The sequence below is a fragment of the Ictalurus punctatus genome, chromosome 2 (genome assembly GCF_001660625.3).
Source record: "Ictalurus punctatus breed USDA103 chromosome 2, Coco_2.0, whole genome shotgun sequence".
NCBI lineage: Eukaryota > Metazoa > Chordata > Actinopteri > Siluriformes > Ictaluridae > Ictalurus > Ictalurus punctatus.
The window spans coordinates 35761531-35779569 of NC_030417.2; the positions used below are offsets into that span (position 1 = coordinate 35761531).

At 38.1% G+C, this 18039-nt stretch overlaps 1 protein-coding gene and 1 long non-coding RNA gene across 2 annotated transcripts; both read right to left on the reverse strand.

Moving 5' to 3' along the window:
• Positions 1-3235: 3235 nt before the first annotated feature.
• LOC124628985 (toll-like receptor 13) lies at positions 3236-4066 on the reverse strand. The gene has a single exon (XM_047160565.2). The coding sequence runs from the start codon at positions 3977-3979 to the stop codon at positions 3236-3238; it is 744 nt and encodes a 247-aa protein (XP_047016521.1). The 5' UTR covers positions 3980-4066.
• Positions 4067-9385: 5319 nt separating this feature from the next.
• Positions 9386-17725, reverse strand: LOC108259641 (uncharacterized). The gene is made up of 7 exons (XR_008393565.1): positions 17033-17725; positions 16867-16961; positions 16279-16787; positions 15157-15252; positions 14760-14832; positions 14632-14679; positions 9386-14550 (listed from the first exon to the last, which is right to left on the reverse strand). It is a non-coding gene; the product is annotated as an uncharacterized LOC108259641 (long non-coding RNA).
• Positions 17726-18039: the final 314 nt, after the last annotated feature.

Below are 18039 nucleotides of genomic sequence, written 5' to 3' on the forward strand. Positions count from 1 at the left end.
GTGGTTCGAGACCGGTTCAATAGGGGGCGCCAGGCTGGAGCCAGTCATCCTCTTAAATGGGCTAATTAGTCTTTTTTGTTCTCAAAATATTAAGCTGCTGTATTGCACTGCATTGCACAATGGTATACCTATGCAATATTTTGAATAGCATTACATAGCTGAGCTAGAATTACACAACGAAAGTAGTATGCTGGGAGAGACAGGCTAGTTGTAAAACATTTTGATTACCTTTATTTCCTCTCGCTGTCGTTATTTTTCTAGTGTCAACCAGGCCTTGTTCCACTTCTTTCCAACTTAACCTAGTGGAAAAAAAAATGCCTTTGGAGACTTTGTCCACTGAACTAAGGGTTCAGACTCTCCCCAAAACCACCTATGGTACTAGAGCAGGGAAAACAGGACAGGGGATTCTTCAGGTCCAAGGCTGGGAACCTGTACTGTTACCTCTGCCACTTCCTCTGTAGAAACTACACATATCTCAAGAGGAAAGAGGGTTTATGGTTAATTCTGTTCAGGGGTATGTCTATTAATCTGCCTGGAAAAATGAAAACGGAAAGTGCCAGAAACTAAGGTATCTACGAAATTTTATGCCTAAATTAGTTAGTTCTAAATATATCTTAAAAAAACTACTAGAATATAGAAAGTTTCGTAGACATCTGGAAGTGTTACCTTAACTATTGTTAAGTATATATATTTTTTTTACTTTAGATTTACATTACTTTATCAATAATGCATTGTGCACTTGTAGTTACAAATTTACACAATAAATTTTCTTTTGGCAATTGAAGTAATAGCAAAAGTGACAATGGATTATTGATGTACAGTAGGAAGACCATCCGTGATATTTTGTTATACACTTAATACCACTGTGTATTTTTTTTAAGTAGCTTTCATGTAGTAAGCATGTAACACCTCTACCTCAGCAATAAGCACAGTACTGTCACTTGAATATCCATGAAAGTCACTCCAAAACTTTTTTTTTTTTTTTTTTTTAATCTGAAAATTTGATAAAGATGATGTTTCTATGTTGTTATGGTGAAGAAACGGAATATAAAATATTATAGATTTTGAATTCAGTAATTCAATTTCAGTGCAATATGATTTATATAGTGCTTTTAATAATTGATATTCTCACAGAGCAGTTTCACAGAGTGATACCTAGATTGATACCTTATGATAATATACATTACAAATAGTTTGTTTTTAAGTAGAATTTGAGGAAGAGTCTTAAGTGTGCTTTGTCTACAGTGTGCCTTGTTATTTATTATTACCATAGTTAGTAGTACAATAATGCTCCTGGGAATTTTTGTTTGTGAAGACCTTGGGTAGATCATAGGATCAGGGATGGGCACTTTTTACTTAATCAATACTTGACAACTCAAGTTTATGCATATATATGGAGTTTTATAACAATGCTGGAGATGTTTTAAATAAAGGCTTATTGATTATAGCATTTAGATTGATCTTTGTGTTACAGTTAGATATTTTAATGACGCGCTATTAGACATTACACAAATAAGCTAGAGTGATGTGAGTGGATTTTGTTCAGTTTAATATGAAATGGAGTCTTTATAGTACCTTGCATAAGTATTCACCCCCTTGACCTTTTCCACATTTTGTAGTGTTATAATCTGGAATTAAAATAAATTTACATGGAATTACATCTACACTAAATAATCCATAATATTATAGTGACTAGGAAGTCTCTATCTATATAGTTTGCAAAATAATTTATTGCTGAAAAAATGAAAACGTGTGGTTGCATAGGTATTCACCCCCATCGATGTGAACCCCTAAATTAGCTCTGGTTTAACCAGTTGCCACCAAGAGTCACATAACTGGTTAAATCAACCAGTGTATAATTAGAGTGTCATGTGCGTTCAGTATAAATACACCTGATTTGAGGAACAACCCTGAGTTTGATTGGGAACCGAAACAAACAGCATCATGAAGAATAAGGAGCTTTCAAAATATGTCCGGTACAAAGCTCTGGAAAAGTAAGCTTTTAAAATCTGGTGGAACAACATTTAATCCATTATTTAAAAAATGGAAAGAATATAGTATAAACCCTGGCTCTATATACAGGAGGCTGTCCACTGATAAAGAGGGAATTAGTCAGAGAAGCAACTGAGGCAATGTAAGTCTTTATTACACATAGAATGTATACAGTGAATTCATCAATAATAATAATAATAATAATAATAATAATAATAATAATAATAAGAAGAAGAAGAAGAGTCATCATCTCTGCTGTAAGATAAATCACACATGCAGCTATGGCCTCTAATAGTGCCTTGAAATAAAAATACTTTTATTTCAATTAATATTTTGAATAGAATATTTGATTAATTTGCCAGAACTATTAATGTAAAAAAAATTATTTTAAATCATATACCATAATGAAGAATTGCACTAATGCTACAAACTAGTCATGTTCATAAAACAGAATTTACATTCATTACAAAAGTATTATGTTCATAAGTAATAGCATAAATACAAAATAAAACACTAATACTATACTAAAAATAATATATTACATTAATAATATTACTAATATGACTGCTTCTACAACCAGCAAGAAAAGTATTTTCTATGATAGTGGCTTATTTTAAAGCTGTTGTATCTAGCATAAAACTCTCTTCATGAATTCAAAATATTCAAAGACAACATAAAATCCAAACTGACATTTTTCCCTTATCTCATGTTCTTGGTTAAACTGTAGATGAATGTATGTACCATACGTGGATAAGATCTTTTTCCCCACTTGTGAAGAGCCTCCGTATTGCTTTATGGTAGAATTTTGGACAGGACAAATAGAAAAAAATAATTGTCATGTTTTCTCTCCCCTTCCCCCCAGAGTTTTTCAAGATGCTTGTGAGATCAAAAACAAATACCTTGGCATTCAAATCACCGCTTCCATTACTGACTGTATATACAGGCTCAAATAAATATGGCCTCCAGAGATGAAATTTTGTTTTCTTCCTCCATCTGCATCCTCCAGAAGCAGGATATCATGTTCTGGTAGGTAAATAGTCCAATAGTACAGTAAGTTGCAGGCTAGTGTGTCCATGTGATTTAGAATGCCCTGATGGATAAAATGAAAGTCCCAAATGAGCGATTTAATTTCTTGGAAAGGTGCTACAAAATGCCACAATTTTTTGCTGAGGAACTACATAATTGGGGAAGATATAATACACTGGGTAAGGTACATCTTATGTTAAAAGATTAATATTTGAATCTATATTGCAGTTTCGGGTGCAAACTTTGTCCATAGTCTATCCCAGAATGCATTATGCAGAGCTGGGTCTTGTGGCCAGTCTATGTAGGACCGGGTCTTCACCAGCCTGGACAGTCTATAATGTACATTTAAGAGTTGATGAGGAACCTTCTCCAGGAACACCAGAACGTCCCTGTGTTCAGCCAGTAATCTGTAAGTTGCCAAACGCATCTCCAAAGAGCACCATTTACTCCGAAGGTAGTTGCGGCTAACCAGGCAGAGGGTGTGTCGGCTTCTGTAGAGGCTGTCCGTGATGTTCTCCACAATGTCCTTTCCTAGCTCAAAGTCCCTGCTGTGCAGGCAAAGCCTGAGGAAAGGGGGTCCACGTTTCTCCAGGTTGGGGAGAAGTTCATCCACTACCCAGCGCTCATCTTTCCCGCAGTAGGACACAAAAACATCAAAGTGGTAATGTCCTTTTCTGTTTGCCCTCATGGCCTCCTCTACCCAGGCACGAGTTATGTGAAAGAAAGAAAGCAGATAATCTCCAGCCAGCTGATGGAGCAGCACTACCAGCATGAAGAACACCAGTCCCAGAGAGGTGGAGGCAAAAAGGAGAAAGTCGACATCACTTAAACAGTGGTCTTGAGCATACTTATGCAGAAACTGTTTTCCATGTGCAGTTTTACATGGCAGACTTTCCAGTGAGCTCCCAGGGAAATACACCTGAACACTCTTGATACTTTGCCCAATTGGTAATCCAAGCATTGTCACAGCTACAGTATAGAAGTGCTTTATCCATGATAAGATATTGAAGGTTTTTCAGGGGCTCTACAAAGTTTTCCATCACACTGAACACATCATCTGCATGTAAAAATAGCACTTTTAGTGACTGCAGGTCTCTGGTCAAGTCTTTGTTGAAAAAGGTTACTGACCATAAAGAAATATGTAGATAGTCCAAATTGGAGAGGTTATGAAAAATCATATCAAGACCAGACTGATGAGACAAATCTACATTAAAAAGGATCAGACTCTTCAGGTTGACCAGTTGGTTCAAATCAGTCAAGTCCATTTGTGCTGTCTTGTGATTTGCTTTGATCACAAAATGTCTCAGAGACTTGAGGAATTGACCAGGAAAAGATTGACCACAGAGCAACTGCTCTGTCTCTGCAGTTAATTGGACAAGAGATTTGAACAGCGTATTGTCACAATCCTGAAAAGTCACAGACTGGCCACAAACATGCAGGCTGAGGCCCACTTCAGATTTCCTGCTCTTGCTTAAAAGAAGGGTCATTGGTTTTAATCCAGAGCTGATGTACAACTTAGTCAGATTTTCAGGAAGACTGAGGTTGATCCAGATCTTTGAAGGTTCAGAGGAGGGATACTGAAAGACTCCCAAACTTACAAACCCTGCAGATGTTAAATGAAGTAAAGTCACTGGCTCAATGAGAAGCAACTTATTGTCATTAATTAGGAGAGTTTTTAGGTTAGATAAACCGAAGAAGGTATATTTTGTAAGTTGAGATATTTTGTTATTACTAAGGTCCAAAGTTTTAAGCAAACATGTATTGTTAAATGTAAAATCTTCAATATGTTCTATGTTGCTGTTCACCCATTGCAGTTCCTCAAGCTCTCGCAGGCAACTAAAATGTCGGTAGCTGATATTTTGGAAATTGTTTGTATGAAGGCTCACTGTCTTGAGATTTGTGACAAGATCACTCTGATTTTCACACAGTGCCAAAGCCCTATCTCTATTTTTACTCTCTGTCGTAAGCCTCCAATGAATCGTTAATGATACAAGGTTTCTCAGAACGCTGATGAATGTTAAATTAATTGATTTAGCTGTATTATCACTGGCAGATATTTCAAAGCTTTCAAGCCATATGCATTTATCTAAATTGAGCACAAAAGAATCAGTTATATATAAGAAATGTACACTCAATGCAGTCGACAAAAGTTCATGGGCAGTTTCACAGATTTCTTCAAAGCTGCTTAACTTCTCGGAATATCTTACTATTAAATTTTCCACTTTTGTAATTGCAGGTTGTAAAACTTCAAAATCAGTAAATTTTATTACTAAAATATAAATGTTCTTGAAGTATTTCACTGTTTTATCTGTTGGTCTAACGGGAAGAAAAATAAGACTGACCTTCTCAATTCCATGAAGCATAACATCAAATGAAGTCCCATTAGAAAAAGTGCAATTTGTCCTGTCAATAACTAAACTCTCAGATTCCACATATAAATAGTTTAATGACGATGACACAAATGTTAATCTGCATAACAACTCAGAAAAGTCTTCTGTGCTGTTTATGAATCCGAGTTGTTCTAACTTCTTCATGCCTTTGAACACGTCTATTGCCATGGACGAGAGCCTGCAGTTGATGCATGAAAAAGTTGTGGCATTCTGAAGGTCACTGAGAATCTCAGATGAAAGCGAGAGATTTAAATATTGTGAGCAGTAAATTTCCAGACGTTGCAAACTTGAAAGATTTTTAAATGCTCCAGGATGGATGGTAGAGATTTCTCCAAAGATTTTTAACTTCATGAGTTTCTGAAACCTTGAGAAAGAATAAGGATGCAGACTTGAATCCTTCATAAGGTCCACACAGAGGACCTCAAGATGGGGTGGAATCCCAGCAAGATCGAGTGCCACATTGGAGACACCTCTACAATGTCAATTACTTATGATAAGCTGCATTACGTACCTCTCACCAAGAACCATATTACCGATATAGTGATCGAAGTCAAAACGGATCAGAACAAGCCTATACCTTTTAGTTACGGGAAATTTATTGCTAAACTACACTTTAGACCCGCTAAACATTCGTTCCCTATGTAAAAATGAATAGGGGCTACATGTGGTTCCTAAGGTTACTAAAATCAAGAACAGTGTGAAAAAGACAGAGCAGAGAGGCAACAGGCACCCTTCCATCTCTCAAGAGAAATCGGCTGAACATTTTCTAACATCATGGCGTTCTTACACAGTCTATCCTCAGAGTGTACCAAGACAGAATTGGATATTTTCACATCACCTTTTACCCAAACGAGTATCGAAAATTACGCATGTTGAAATACCTCCACTTTCCGCTCTTACGGACAACGGGCCCCTGGAGTTCTACGTGGCTGGAAACGGGGAGGATTATCTCGACTTGAACATCACTTTTTTACATCTGACCTGTAAAATCGTGAACCCCGACGGTTCCAATATAGCTAACGATGCAAAGGTTGGGGTCGTTAACTACCCCGTAGCCTCACTTTTTTCACAAGTGGATGTCATGCTCGGGGATCGTCTTATTTCTCAATCTAGCAGTACATACCCATACCGTGCTACCTTTGAAAGTCTTATCAACTATGGAAAAGATACACTGGAAACAATTTTGCACCGGGCTATTCTACAAAGACACAGCGGGGCATATGGACGCCACAGACCCGGACGGACGAAACAAAGGCCTCAAAAAAAAGGCCAGTTTCAGTACTGAAAGCAACACCTTCGACCTGATTGGACACATTCACTCGGATATATTTTTTCCAGGATAAACTTTTACTGAACGGGATCGATTTGAGGATTAAAATGGTTCGCAGCAAAGCTGAATTCTGTTTGAAGAAGGAAGGAAATGCAAATTTCAATCTGAAAATACTCAACACTTCTCTTTTTGTGAAGAAAGTAACCGTCTCACCGTCTGTAAAAATCTGACACGGACAAGCACTTCTCACTGCCACAGCCAAGTATCCGATCGAAAGAGTCTGTTTGAAGACCTTCAGTCTAGCTGCAGGGAGCCGCATTTGTTCACAAGAGAACCTTTTCCTCGGTCCCTTACCTAAAACCATTATCTTTGGGATGGTAGACAACGATGCCTTCAGCGGGTCGTACAATAAAAACTCTTAATTTTAAACATTGGTCCGTGAATTCCATTCTTTAAATTTAGCATCAGGAAAGCAGCTGAAAGATCAGGCACTGTCGATAAACAGAGAAGAGTACCTGAACGGATATACTTTATTCGCTTTCAACCTGAATCCCGATGACGATTGTGGGCAACATTTGTCATTAATAAAAATCGGGCAATATGCGATTGGAACTCAGATTTCACTTCCGATCACGGTGAATCTAATCGTGTACGCCAGTTTTGACAGCATTCTAGAAATAAACAATTGAAGAAACGTGCTCATCGATTACCAGTAACTCATGGATACCAGAGAACTAACGGAGGTTATGAGAAGTTGTCCTGAAATAGATAAAATATTTCATGGCGTGATGAGCTACCTACAAGTACTCTGAGAAAGTTTCCAGCTTTATTCATCGTAAACACACATCCGAGACACATGCCGGGCGAGCACTGGCTAGCGTTATGCCTTAATGACGAAAACACAGGAGAATTTTTTGACTCGTACGGAAACCCTCCAGACTACGAACTCTTTCCTCGATCGATTCATTATTTTTTGACAAAGAACTGTTGCAAAATAAAATATAACCCTGTACAAGTTCAAAACTTTGTCGGTCTGCAGGCAACACTGTGCGTTTTTTCTGTGTCACAAAGCTAAAGGTTATTCATTTAACCGTATTATGTCTATGTATAGCAAAGATTTAATTAGAAATGATAACACGTGTCATTCGTTAAAAAAAAAAAAAAAAAAAAAAAAAAAAAAAAAAAAAAAAAAAGTACCCTAGAGTAAATAAAAAGCATTCAATTACATGTGTACAATGTGTTAACTCTCTAGATACGTTTCATTTGCATATATAGTGGAATGTTAAATGACGATGCTTCACAAGAAAAATGTTAAACAAAAGTTATTTTATTGAAATAAAGGGGTAACATAACATTTTGTCCCTCGTCATTTTCAAAAACCAAACCAGTCAGAACGGTTAAAAACGGGGGATTTGAAAACTGGCTCAGAATCATAGTCTTTGCTTTTAGGTGGGGAAACAAGATGAGAGATATCTTTAGATCTTTTTATGTCAGATATTTTGCGTCGAACACCGCCATTAGGTATTGCTGAAAAGGGTATATTTAGGTTGGCTACTGTCTGTAAGAACTCTTTCTAACCTAAAGGCCTTCGTTCGTCGGATACTCGATGAGGGGCCGTGAGATTTTTTTAGCAAATCCACCATGTGAGATCCTTTGATAGTGTTTCCTTTAAAAAATAAATTCACCGCTATCGTTCCACGCAGCCCCGGCTTTTAAAAGTTTTTCCATAACGTACGAAGCGTTTTTGTTTCTAGCAGAAATGTTAGCGAGGACCTCTTGCACGATCTCGTCTTTGGGAGGTTCGGTCACCGCTGCTTCCGTTTTGCTTTCCGATATTTTAGGTAGAGACAGGGTCAATTGAGCGGTTTCCTGCTCTCCTACTTTAACCAAGTTTAAAAAAATTTTGCAGCACAGACGCGTAGAGTTTCGCCTTATCGTATTCGTTCAGATCAGTCCTCGATAAAATACCTCGTATTGCATCGTCCAAGTTGTTCTCAGCAGACTTTAAGCTTTCCTTCTCTGCGGTGATGCTTCCAAGTTTATCGATCTGATGTTGAGGGACTAAATACATTTTCTCAGCAGTCTCCATGTTAATTGTTGCGGGACGCGATTAAGCTGCTTATAAAAGGAATGGCTACACTGAGCAAAGGCAGAAGAAATCCTCCGGATTGATTAATAACTTTCCTTTTTCTTTCAACGGATGCTCTTTTATCAGCAAATAGTTTGATCCGTTTTTTTTTGTTTTTTTAAAACCCCGATACTGTTTTGTCGTCAGTGGTATGTTTCCCCTGAGTACGTTTAAAGCTAGTTCACATATGCTCAGGATGAGATCTGTGAGTGCATCGTGTAATATATCCTTTCTCCTTCGGGATGGAGACCTGTGTAATGAATTCAGCAACGGGAGGGTTTTTTTCAATCGCTCAGACATTTGTTGTCGATACTTTAAAGTTTTTTCTTCTTCGGAACACACACACAACCGGCTTCTCCCCTGGAAACAACCCTGAACGGAGACGAAGTTCTTCTGGCGTTTGTGCTTTCAGATCAACAAATAAATACCCATAAGGTCTAGAGACGGCATCGAGAAAGCATTCTAAAAAATACTTGCCGTTACCCGGATACATTTGACGAGCCAGTATGCTGATCTGTAATTTATCTCTAGGGTTTTTAAAAAGAACCATGTAGTTGGTGTCCAGGTTGATTGTTCTACTGGTCTTTCCTTGAAAAAACAAGTTTTGAACGAGGTAGATGACGCTCAGATTTCTGTGGTGTGTGTATTTTGTAAAAGCCTTTTCTACTTCGTCATTTTTACTGGCGGATTCCATCAAGTCATCGATTACCAACAAGTTTTTTTATTTGGGGGAAATAGTTCGTCATCACACAAAGAATCAGGGATTCCTTGAAAATTTATTTTTATTCTGGTCAATAATTCATCGTACAGAGGCTGCCAACACGTATAACACCAGACATTGTTTTCCAGAACAACCGACATTGCCTCTTTACAGTTTTCCAACAACATTTTGATAGAAGATTTTCCACTTCACTTTATGTGGATTACTCGGTCCACATACAATACATGAAAAGGGAAGTTGCATTCTAGCGTCAAAAGCAGTCACAACAGAAACTATATACACATATATACAAGAATAGTCTTAATATCCGTAAGGGAGAGTTCTAAAATCAGATAAAACACGCTTATCGTACACAACCCTGAACCTTTTCAACTGTGATTTGTTTCTCAAATGAAACCCCTTTTTATCCCTCACGATTTGGTTATGCATGGTTACGAGATGACCTGTATGATTCGGATTTTTCACTCGCTCGTCCACCAGTTCTGTTAGTGACTTCAAATTGACAATTTCAGAATTGATACAATTTAAAGTAATGCCTTTAGCTTTCATGGTTGTTTTTCCTTTCATGGTTTTCTAACAGTAGGTTTTAGGACCGGCGCTTACAAATTCCACGATTTGATCGCCATCATCTAGTTCGCTGGTAAGACCACCAAAGTAATCGCTTAAGGGCGGCATCCAGTCACCTTCCTTACTTTTAAAACTGACGCTATTGGTGTCAGTGTACAAACAACGCTGATCCAATCGATCCATCAAATTGTACAGCTCAAGCCTAGCGTACGCTGTAGTGAAAATGCCGATGAATACATTAGCGTTTAGCGGTTTAATCAATCTCTCGTCTGCGTAACGCCACTGTACCATCGCCACCTCCTCATTCAAAAAAGACAACTGACTCACATTATAAATATCGGAGAACATGAACTGTAAAAACTCGGCAGGATCGCGAATTAAGGTCGTGTTTGATCTGTCTGGTCTTTGACATCTTACCCCACAACGAATTTAGTGCGAGTTTAGCCGTGGATCTTTTGGCAGGATTAACAGTGATAAATTATCCCTTCATTCTCCTTATATTTGCGAATGTACTCACGTTTAGATGATTCATCAACGACCCAGGACGGATAACCTGAACTTTCCTGTTTGGTCTTGAGGAACATTTTAATACATCTTGTAAAAAGCTTATCAGACCTTTTAGGAAAGTGCCACACTTCAAACACTTAGAATTTTGTAACCTTTTTCGACGGCTTTCTCAATTTCGATAGATGCCCATGTTCCGGTAAGAGCTCTCTCCTGAGCCGTATGATCGCAATGTTTTAACTGATGTTCGGCACACGTTCTACATAGAGGAATGGAGTTTGCTTTTTACACGAAAAGGTAGAACAGGTGCCCACAGACCCCTAGGTGGTAATACCTTTGCTCTAATGATACCAAAGTAATATTTCAGAGGTTGAAAGTCACGATAAATGATGATAGGGTGATCGATCGGGTATGTCGGTCTTATTTACGAATGGGTAAAGCAAGGTAAAGTTGAATTAATCGATTCTCTCACCAAGTTGAGCTACATAATGCAAGTTTAACGCGTTTGTTCGACCGCCGTAAAGAGCATCTCGAGGGTTTAAACGCTCAGGAAAGTCAAAGTCTTTTAGAAAATTTTGCACGAGATTGTTGTTTTTCTTCATTTCATTCCACTCGTGTTCCCACAGAGTGAGTTGCAAATTCTTAATTCTCTCCATCAATTTTTGACGGAAATCTCCGAAGGTTGCGTTTGATTTGGTAAGAGGATGCGGGGTCATTGAGGGAAAACACTTCACAGCAGTGATAAAAACACCCAAGAAACTCAAAAACCTTACGGTTTTCCCCTTCCTCACAGTAACCATCTACGTAATAGGTACCGAACCTGACTTCACCTTCGTTCAACACGTGGCGAATGGGTAGGTTTTGCGTTTTTGAAACCTATTGAGCCATTGTATGGATGGTGTTGAGAAAGATTTCTGAGTGGTGATGTAATTATCAAACGGTGGAATAGCTAAAGTGTCTTTACACAGGAAGTTGGTTCTAAAGATTTATGCACACAGATGCGATCGTTATGCATTTAAAAGGATCGACCTTTGTACTATCCAGAATTTCTTGTCTGAAAGCTATACATCCCTTTCTCAAAATTTCTACATCGTTCACGCAGTATTCCGCCATCTCTTTCTTGACATCAAAGACTTTGTCACAAACCGTTCTGTACCACTTAAAGAATTCTTCTCTATCCTTAGGCATCATGCCATCTACAAGGTAAAACTTAGGGTCAGGATACGGCCCTACGTGATCCTGATGTTCTACGGTGTTCCAGAAAAGGGGAAAAATAGCCTTTCTTGCTTTCCGAAAAACCCATGGCTTTTGGGATGCTACTCAATTTCATGGGTAAGAACGATAGACTATCAATGTAGGACTGACGAAACGCGTTATCGATGAAGCACAAAATTACCACCTTGCGCTATGATTTCGGGTGTGATTCCTTCCTTCACTAAATGGTTTAACAAAAAGGTATGAATCGAACCCTCTAGCATTATGGGCTATAAACTTGTATCCGTGGTATGCATTACACCGAAACTTTTTAAAGAAGGCACTGACGCAATCATCCCCTTCAGCCACCCACTCCTCTCCCTTAAAATCAATACAGCATATGAAATTAGCTACATGTGTTCCTGTTTCCTGCCTAGTCTCGAAATCGTAAAACACATAACCCGTATTTTCACTTTCTTTCCTGGCCCTCTGTATAAAACATCTATGCTTGATATCCTCATCGAGTTTTTGGCCACAGAGTATGCATTTCAAATGGGCACATACGTGATTCTCACGATTAGAAGGATTATCCCTTATCACACGTTTACATTTACCGCAGTAGAATCCTGTTTCACACAGAATATTCAATACCGCAAAGGCGAATCTTTGCTTTATGCCTCTCGAAACAGTAATGTGAGTTACACAGTCTCTGACACTCTGGACATTTAGTAACATTCTTAGGGTGTTTAACAATCGGGGTCGTGGCAAACATTGCAGCTATAAGCGCATTTATGTTTCCATAAAACGTCAAACCCGGAATGGCAGAAATAACAAACATGACTCGTTCCTAAAAGTCCGGTGATACTTTTAACCCCATAATAGTGGTTGTCATAAAAACAAGTAAATGGTTTTTTCGTGGGGGAGTCTTGCTAGTTTGAAAAAGAGTATCCAGCTTTGCTAGCAGAACAGTGTACGATTACGATTTTACAATTCAAATGTCTCTCAAATCTCGGTACGTCAGCGAAGCTGACCGCGGTGTTTACGGATAATCCCACATCGTCTTGTAATTTTCTAGCGATTTGTTTGGTTTCAAAATCTTTTTTTTTTTTTTTTCCCCCCCCACGATTCAAAAGTTGGCTAACACACAAGGCGAAGCACATGTCTCTGTTGTGAAAAATGTATAGATGATGCATTTTCTTCTGCAGGGTTTCTGATTTGAATATATGGCCCATTTTCCTTCCATTTCCACCACCCCGAGGTGGTCGGACGATTTGGACGACTATTTCAAGGGTATTATCGGTAAAAATTTCACGTTTACTCTGAATTGCATTTTCGAGCATGGTCAGAAAAGAACCTACATCGATGACACCATTGTCTAATTGAACGCGTGATGAAACATTGGTCGTATCACCTCTAATTTCAACGGTGACTACATCCTTGGCAGAAATTAAATTGTTAGCGATTTCAATCACACTGTTTAAAATCTCTAAAACATAAAAATCTGCAAAGCTGTCAACATTCACAATAGAAGAAAAATTCACTCTTCTCCTAATCTCAGTGTTGTTGAATCTTTCCCAATTAATTATTCTAATATTTAGGATCTAATCCATCACCCTCTTGCTCTACTTGGATATCGGGCGAGTTTTCCCTTTGAGAATCTTGGGTATCGGGCGAATGCGTGTTTTCCATTTGAGAATCTTGGGTATTAGGTGAGTGTATGTTTTCCATTGGATGGTCGTGTTCATTTTCGTTTTCTGAATTTTGTGCAATATAGTCAGGGTTTTCGATTAAGTTAACGAGACCGTCATTTATCCTCATAAGACTTTGATTAAGTTCGTATATCATGAGAAGATAACGGTCTAGGTTCCTGAGCGTTTTCTGGAGTCGAGACGATATTCTGAACTGGAGATAATGACATTTTCATTGATTTGATTCACCACGTCTATTAAACATGGATTTATCTGCATAGATTCTCTTTGTTCGATTAGGTTATTTTGTAGCTCTAACATACATGATTTAATTAGAAAAATATGTCGTGCGACGTCACTGGTGTACTTGATACAGTTTGACTGGAATTTCGACTGGGGTTTTCATTTTGAGTATTGCCCTGTTCTGACAATCTTAAATTCATTCAACTGATTGACTGCATCGATTAGATCAGGGTTTATTTGTACTGAATGACCGTGTTCATTTAGGTTATTATGTAACTCTAGACATCGATTTAATTCAGAAAATATATCATTCAGCGTCACTGTTGTGTTTGATACGACGTAATTTGGACTCTGATTAGGTCTCTCACTAACGACTTGGTGTGACGGAATTAAACTTTCGTTCAGCCGGTTGATCGCTTCAGTTAACATGGGTTCAGGGGTGTAGGAATCATTTGAAAAACTCTGGTTTCCGTCATAAAAGAAATCATGTGATAATGGAGAATTTTCAGTTCTCTTTTTTTAGTCTCCATATCTGAACTGCATTTCAGTCGTTTCTGCGCCATATCCATCATACAATTTCCTAATCAACTTTATGCTCACTGAGAGACATCTATTCACATTTTCAAGCATGCTGTACAGTAAAGGGATAAAAACTGTACCTTGACCAGATTCAAGTGTATAATCAATCTGTCCAAACTTTTCCAATAAATCAGTCTTTGCTTCGAAGAATTCACGCCACACTGCGCAGATCCGTTGTAGTTCGAGGTCTTGTTGAATGTCGGTTTCCAAGATGATTTCCTCTTGGTCTTCTATTGCATCACTCGTATCTATAAGTCACAGAACATGTGAAAGAGCTTTTATTTATTTTTTGTGCTGTGTAAATAGAAGGTAAATATACTACAACTCACCTGAAATATCTCTGTCGTAATCACTGTTAGTCACATTTCCCTCTAATTCTGAATATGATACAATGTTATATTCACGTATGAAAGACTTTTACAGCATGAACCATTCATAATTTTATGTTATGACTTACGTGTGGAGCTCAGATTCAAAAGGTCATGAGTGGTTGTTTTCGGGAATCTCATCAGAAATAATCACCAAGCTGTCTATAAAACAGTAAAACATACTTTTAATAACTTAACATTCCCATTTTAGATCACTACATAGATCTAAGAGACAAATTTTAATTACCTATACACTAGAATCAGATGAGCTTAACTCGGTCTTGCACCGTAATATAAATGTAATGAATATTTACATTTTAGATAAAGTATCGTACCAGATTACATAATGACCAGATAAGGATGATTTTTGTACTCAGAAAGATTAGTTCTAAGTTTATCTCAATATCATTGCCTACTGGATAATTACATAAACAATGCATTTCAATTTACATTTAACTATTAATTGATTAAAATACAAATTTTTACCTGCCGAGAAATCCATGGTGTCTGGAAGTAATGAAGGATAGACTCTGGAAATTCTGTTGAACTTTGCCGATGTTCAAACTTTCGAAGTGTTTGATTCTGGAAGCAGTGAAGAATAGACTCTGGAAATGCGGTCGAACCTTTTCCGATGTTAAAACTTTTGAAGTGCTCAACTTTATAAACAGGTTCGTATGCATGCTAGTGTGTGTGGGGTGTGTTTGTGCTCGGAATGCATCAGAACGGGGATTTTACGTTGTTGACCTAGGCCTGACTCAGAGTGCTTCATATTCTACGTGAAAGGAAAAGATCGTGTGTCCCGGGAGCGAGAACTTGAAAAGCAAAACAGTTCCTTTTTCTGCATCGAAAAAAAACCCCGACTGTACATCCGTTTGACATTACCCAATATTGAATCTTTTCATGTTCTAACATTTTTTCTATTCTTCCCAAAAAAGGGTGAGCTTTTTTCGGCGCGTTAGGACAAACATCAGCCATGTTGTAAGATCGCACACATTGTTCCAAGTACAGAGTATTATAAAACCTAGAGGGATGCTTGACTTTTATAAGCAGGTTCGTATGCATGCGTTTGTCTGTACGTGCATGTGTGTGTTTGTGCGTGTGTCATTTTTGTTTGGATGTGGGATACACATGGCCGTACCATGTATGGTAACGAATGGATGTGAACCAGATTTAACATAACTATATTTTTATGACCTACCACAGAGTGTTAGAAGGACCATGTGTGCAACGTGTGTGGGTTGTGTGTGTGCGCGGGAATGCATCAGAACTGGGTTTTACGGTGTTGACTTTGACCTAGGCCTGACTCAGAGTGCTTCATATTCTACGTGAAAGGAAAAGATAATGTGTCCCGGGACCGAGAACTAACTATATATATTTTTATGACCTACCACAGAGTGTTAGATAGACCATGTGTGCAACATGTGTGGGGCGGAAAACACATGGCCGTACCAGGTATGGTCACGAATGCATGGGAACCGGATTTAACATAACTATAAATATTTATGATCATGACCTTTGATCTAGATATAGAGAGTTAGAATGTGTATCTTTTTGACCTATACCTGTCAAAACTAAGGTTACATTATATACAAACCATTTCTCTCTTACCATTCCCTTGCTGAAATCTGAATGCCTCCCCTGCTTAGCTGCACCAGTTTTGGGCATGAAGTGGGAACTGGACACTGTAGTCTTGGAATCAACCAGGCACCTAGAAGGACTTGCAGTTTTGCTGGTCAGCTTATGAGTGCACAAAGAGCCTCACTCACCCATAGTTCTCGATGAAGGAATATCTGGGGACTGTATTTATGTCAGGGACAGCAGTGGCCACACAGCTGTCTACAGGGACACATAGGGGTACATTCTTGAACGGCAGTACTGATGCCTCAATATTTATAAGCTCCCCCAGGTAGTACTGGTTGAATGGCCTTTCAGATATCCAGTCATCTACAAGAAGAAACTTCATTTGTAACTCATCCTCAGACAAGCAAGCTACTATTTAACCATGATATAAACCCATCATGAGTCTCAAAGAGAAAACAAAAGGTTCCTTAGCAGCTTGGGTAGAATCACGTGATATCCAAGCAGGCATCAGAGTACTGCTGGGAGCATCACGGAATCTGGAAAGCATTTGATGGAGACCAGATTTAGTAGGAGTTGTCCAAGTAAACACAAACAGGTTTATAATATGGAAAATACCTTGGGTAGTGACACTCAATTGAAATGGGAATACCACTTAAAGGCTCTGAAGCAATTCCAAGGGCAGAGACATAAACCAGTTCATCCTCATTCACCTGAGAGAGAATTAATACAAGCGATCACAAGATTTAAACAGAACCAAGGATTTCTAGAAATAAAGACTTACAGCCAACTTGCTGTTGCAGCCATCTAGTTCAGATTCATAGATAAGGACTTGAGAAGCAGCATTTTCCCCTTTAGCAGCACAGCCTCCCAAGGTGAGAGCTGCAATATTGATGGGTTTACCATTACCAGACAGATTTTTCCTTCGCCGCCACATACACCACAGTATCATTGCACTCTGCAGTTACACTCAAAGTAGAAATTGGATCAAAGGGCCTTTCAAGCTGCACTGGTGGTGCTCCTGAAATAGCTTGAAGTTTCCACAGGCTTGGCCATTTTGTTTCAGCCAATCCAAGAGCAACAAAAAGCACCACAAAACCACCAACTTGTTTTAATTGCCTTATTATTGACTCTGAGAATCCTAAGTACACATGAACAAGCTGGCTATTCCATTTTATACTGTATTTCAGGCACCCCTTTTAATTATCTTGACCTTCTTCTAAACCTGTTGTTTTAGTATTTGTCCTGCTTCACAGATGACACCAATTAGTATTTTATACTTCCTGGCATCTGATTGGTTCAAAAGCTTTGTCAAGCCAATTAGCTTGGCCTAGTATAGAACTGAAATTTATTTTTAGACATTGATGGAGTTTGGCCAACAATGGTTGCATGGCAGCTCTAACAGATTATAAGTTACTACTAACTCAAGTGATTCAAAATTACACAGATTAGTAAAAAAAAATTGTTAACAGTTCCTGATTAAAAAAACCCAAACAAACTCTAATTGATTGGGTATGGTCAAAATATTTATTTATATTGATCCACATTGTACATCCTCTAATGACTGGAAATGAAATTGAAAGTTAGTTAACTCTACATTGAATTCAAGTTTATCACTTGAAGTTAAAGATCATTTAATTGTAAACCAAACTGTAGTTAAGATTAGAGTAGATATTGCTGATACTTTTAATAACTATTTTTCTGATGGCTTAAGTTCTGACTCTATTAATTCTGTTACCTTTATGAAATCTGTTGATCCTGCTAAACATTGCCCTGAACAAATGTTTAATT

Excerpts from the sequence above, each read along its gene's own strand:
- LOC124628985 (XM_047160565.2), bottom strand. The coding sequence starts at position 3,979 with ATGCTTGGATTACCAATTGGGCAAAGTATCAAGAGTGTTCAGGTGTAT.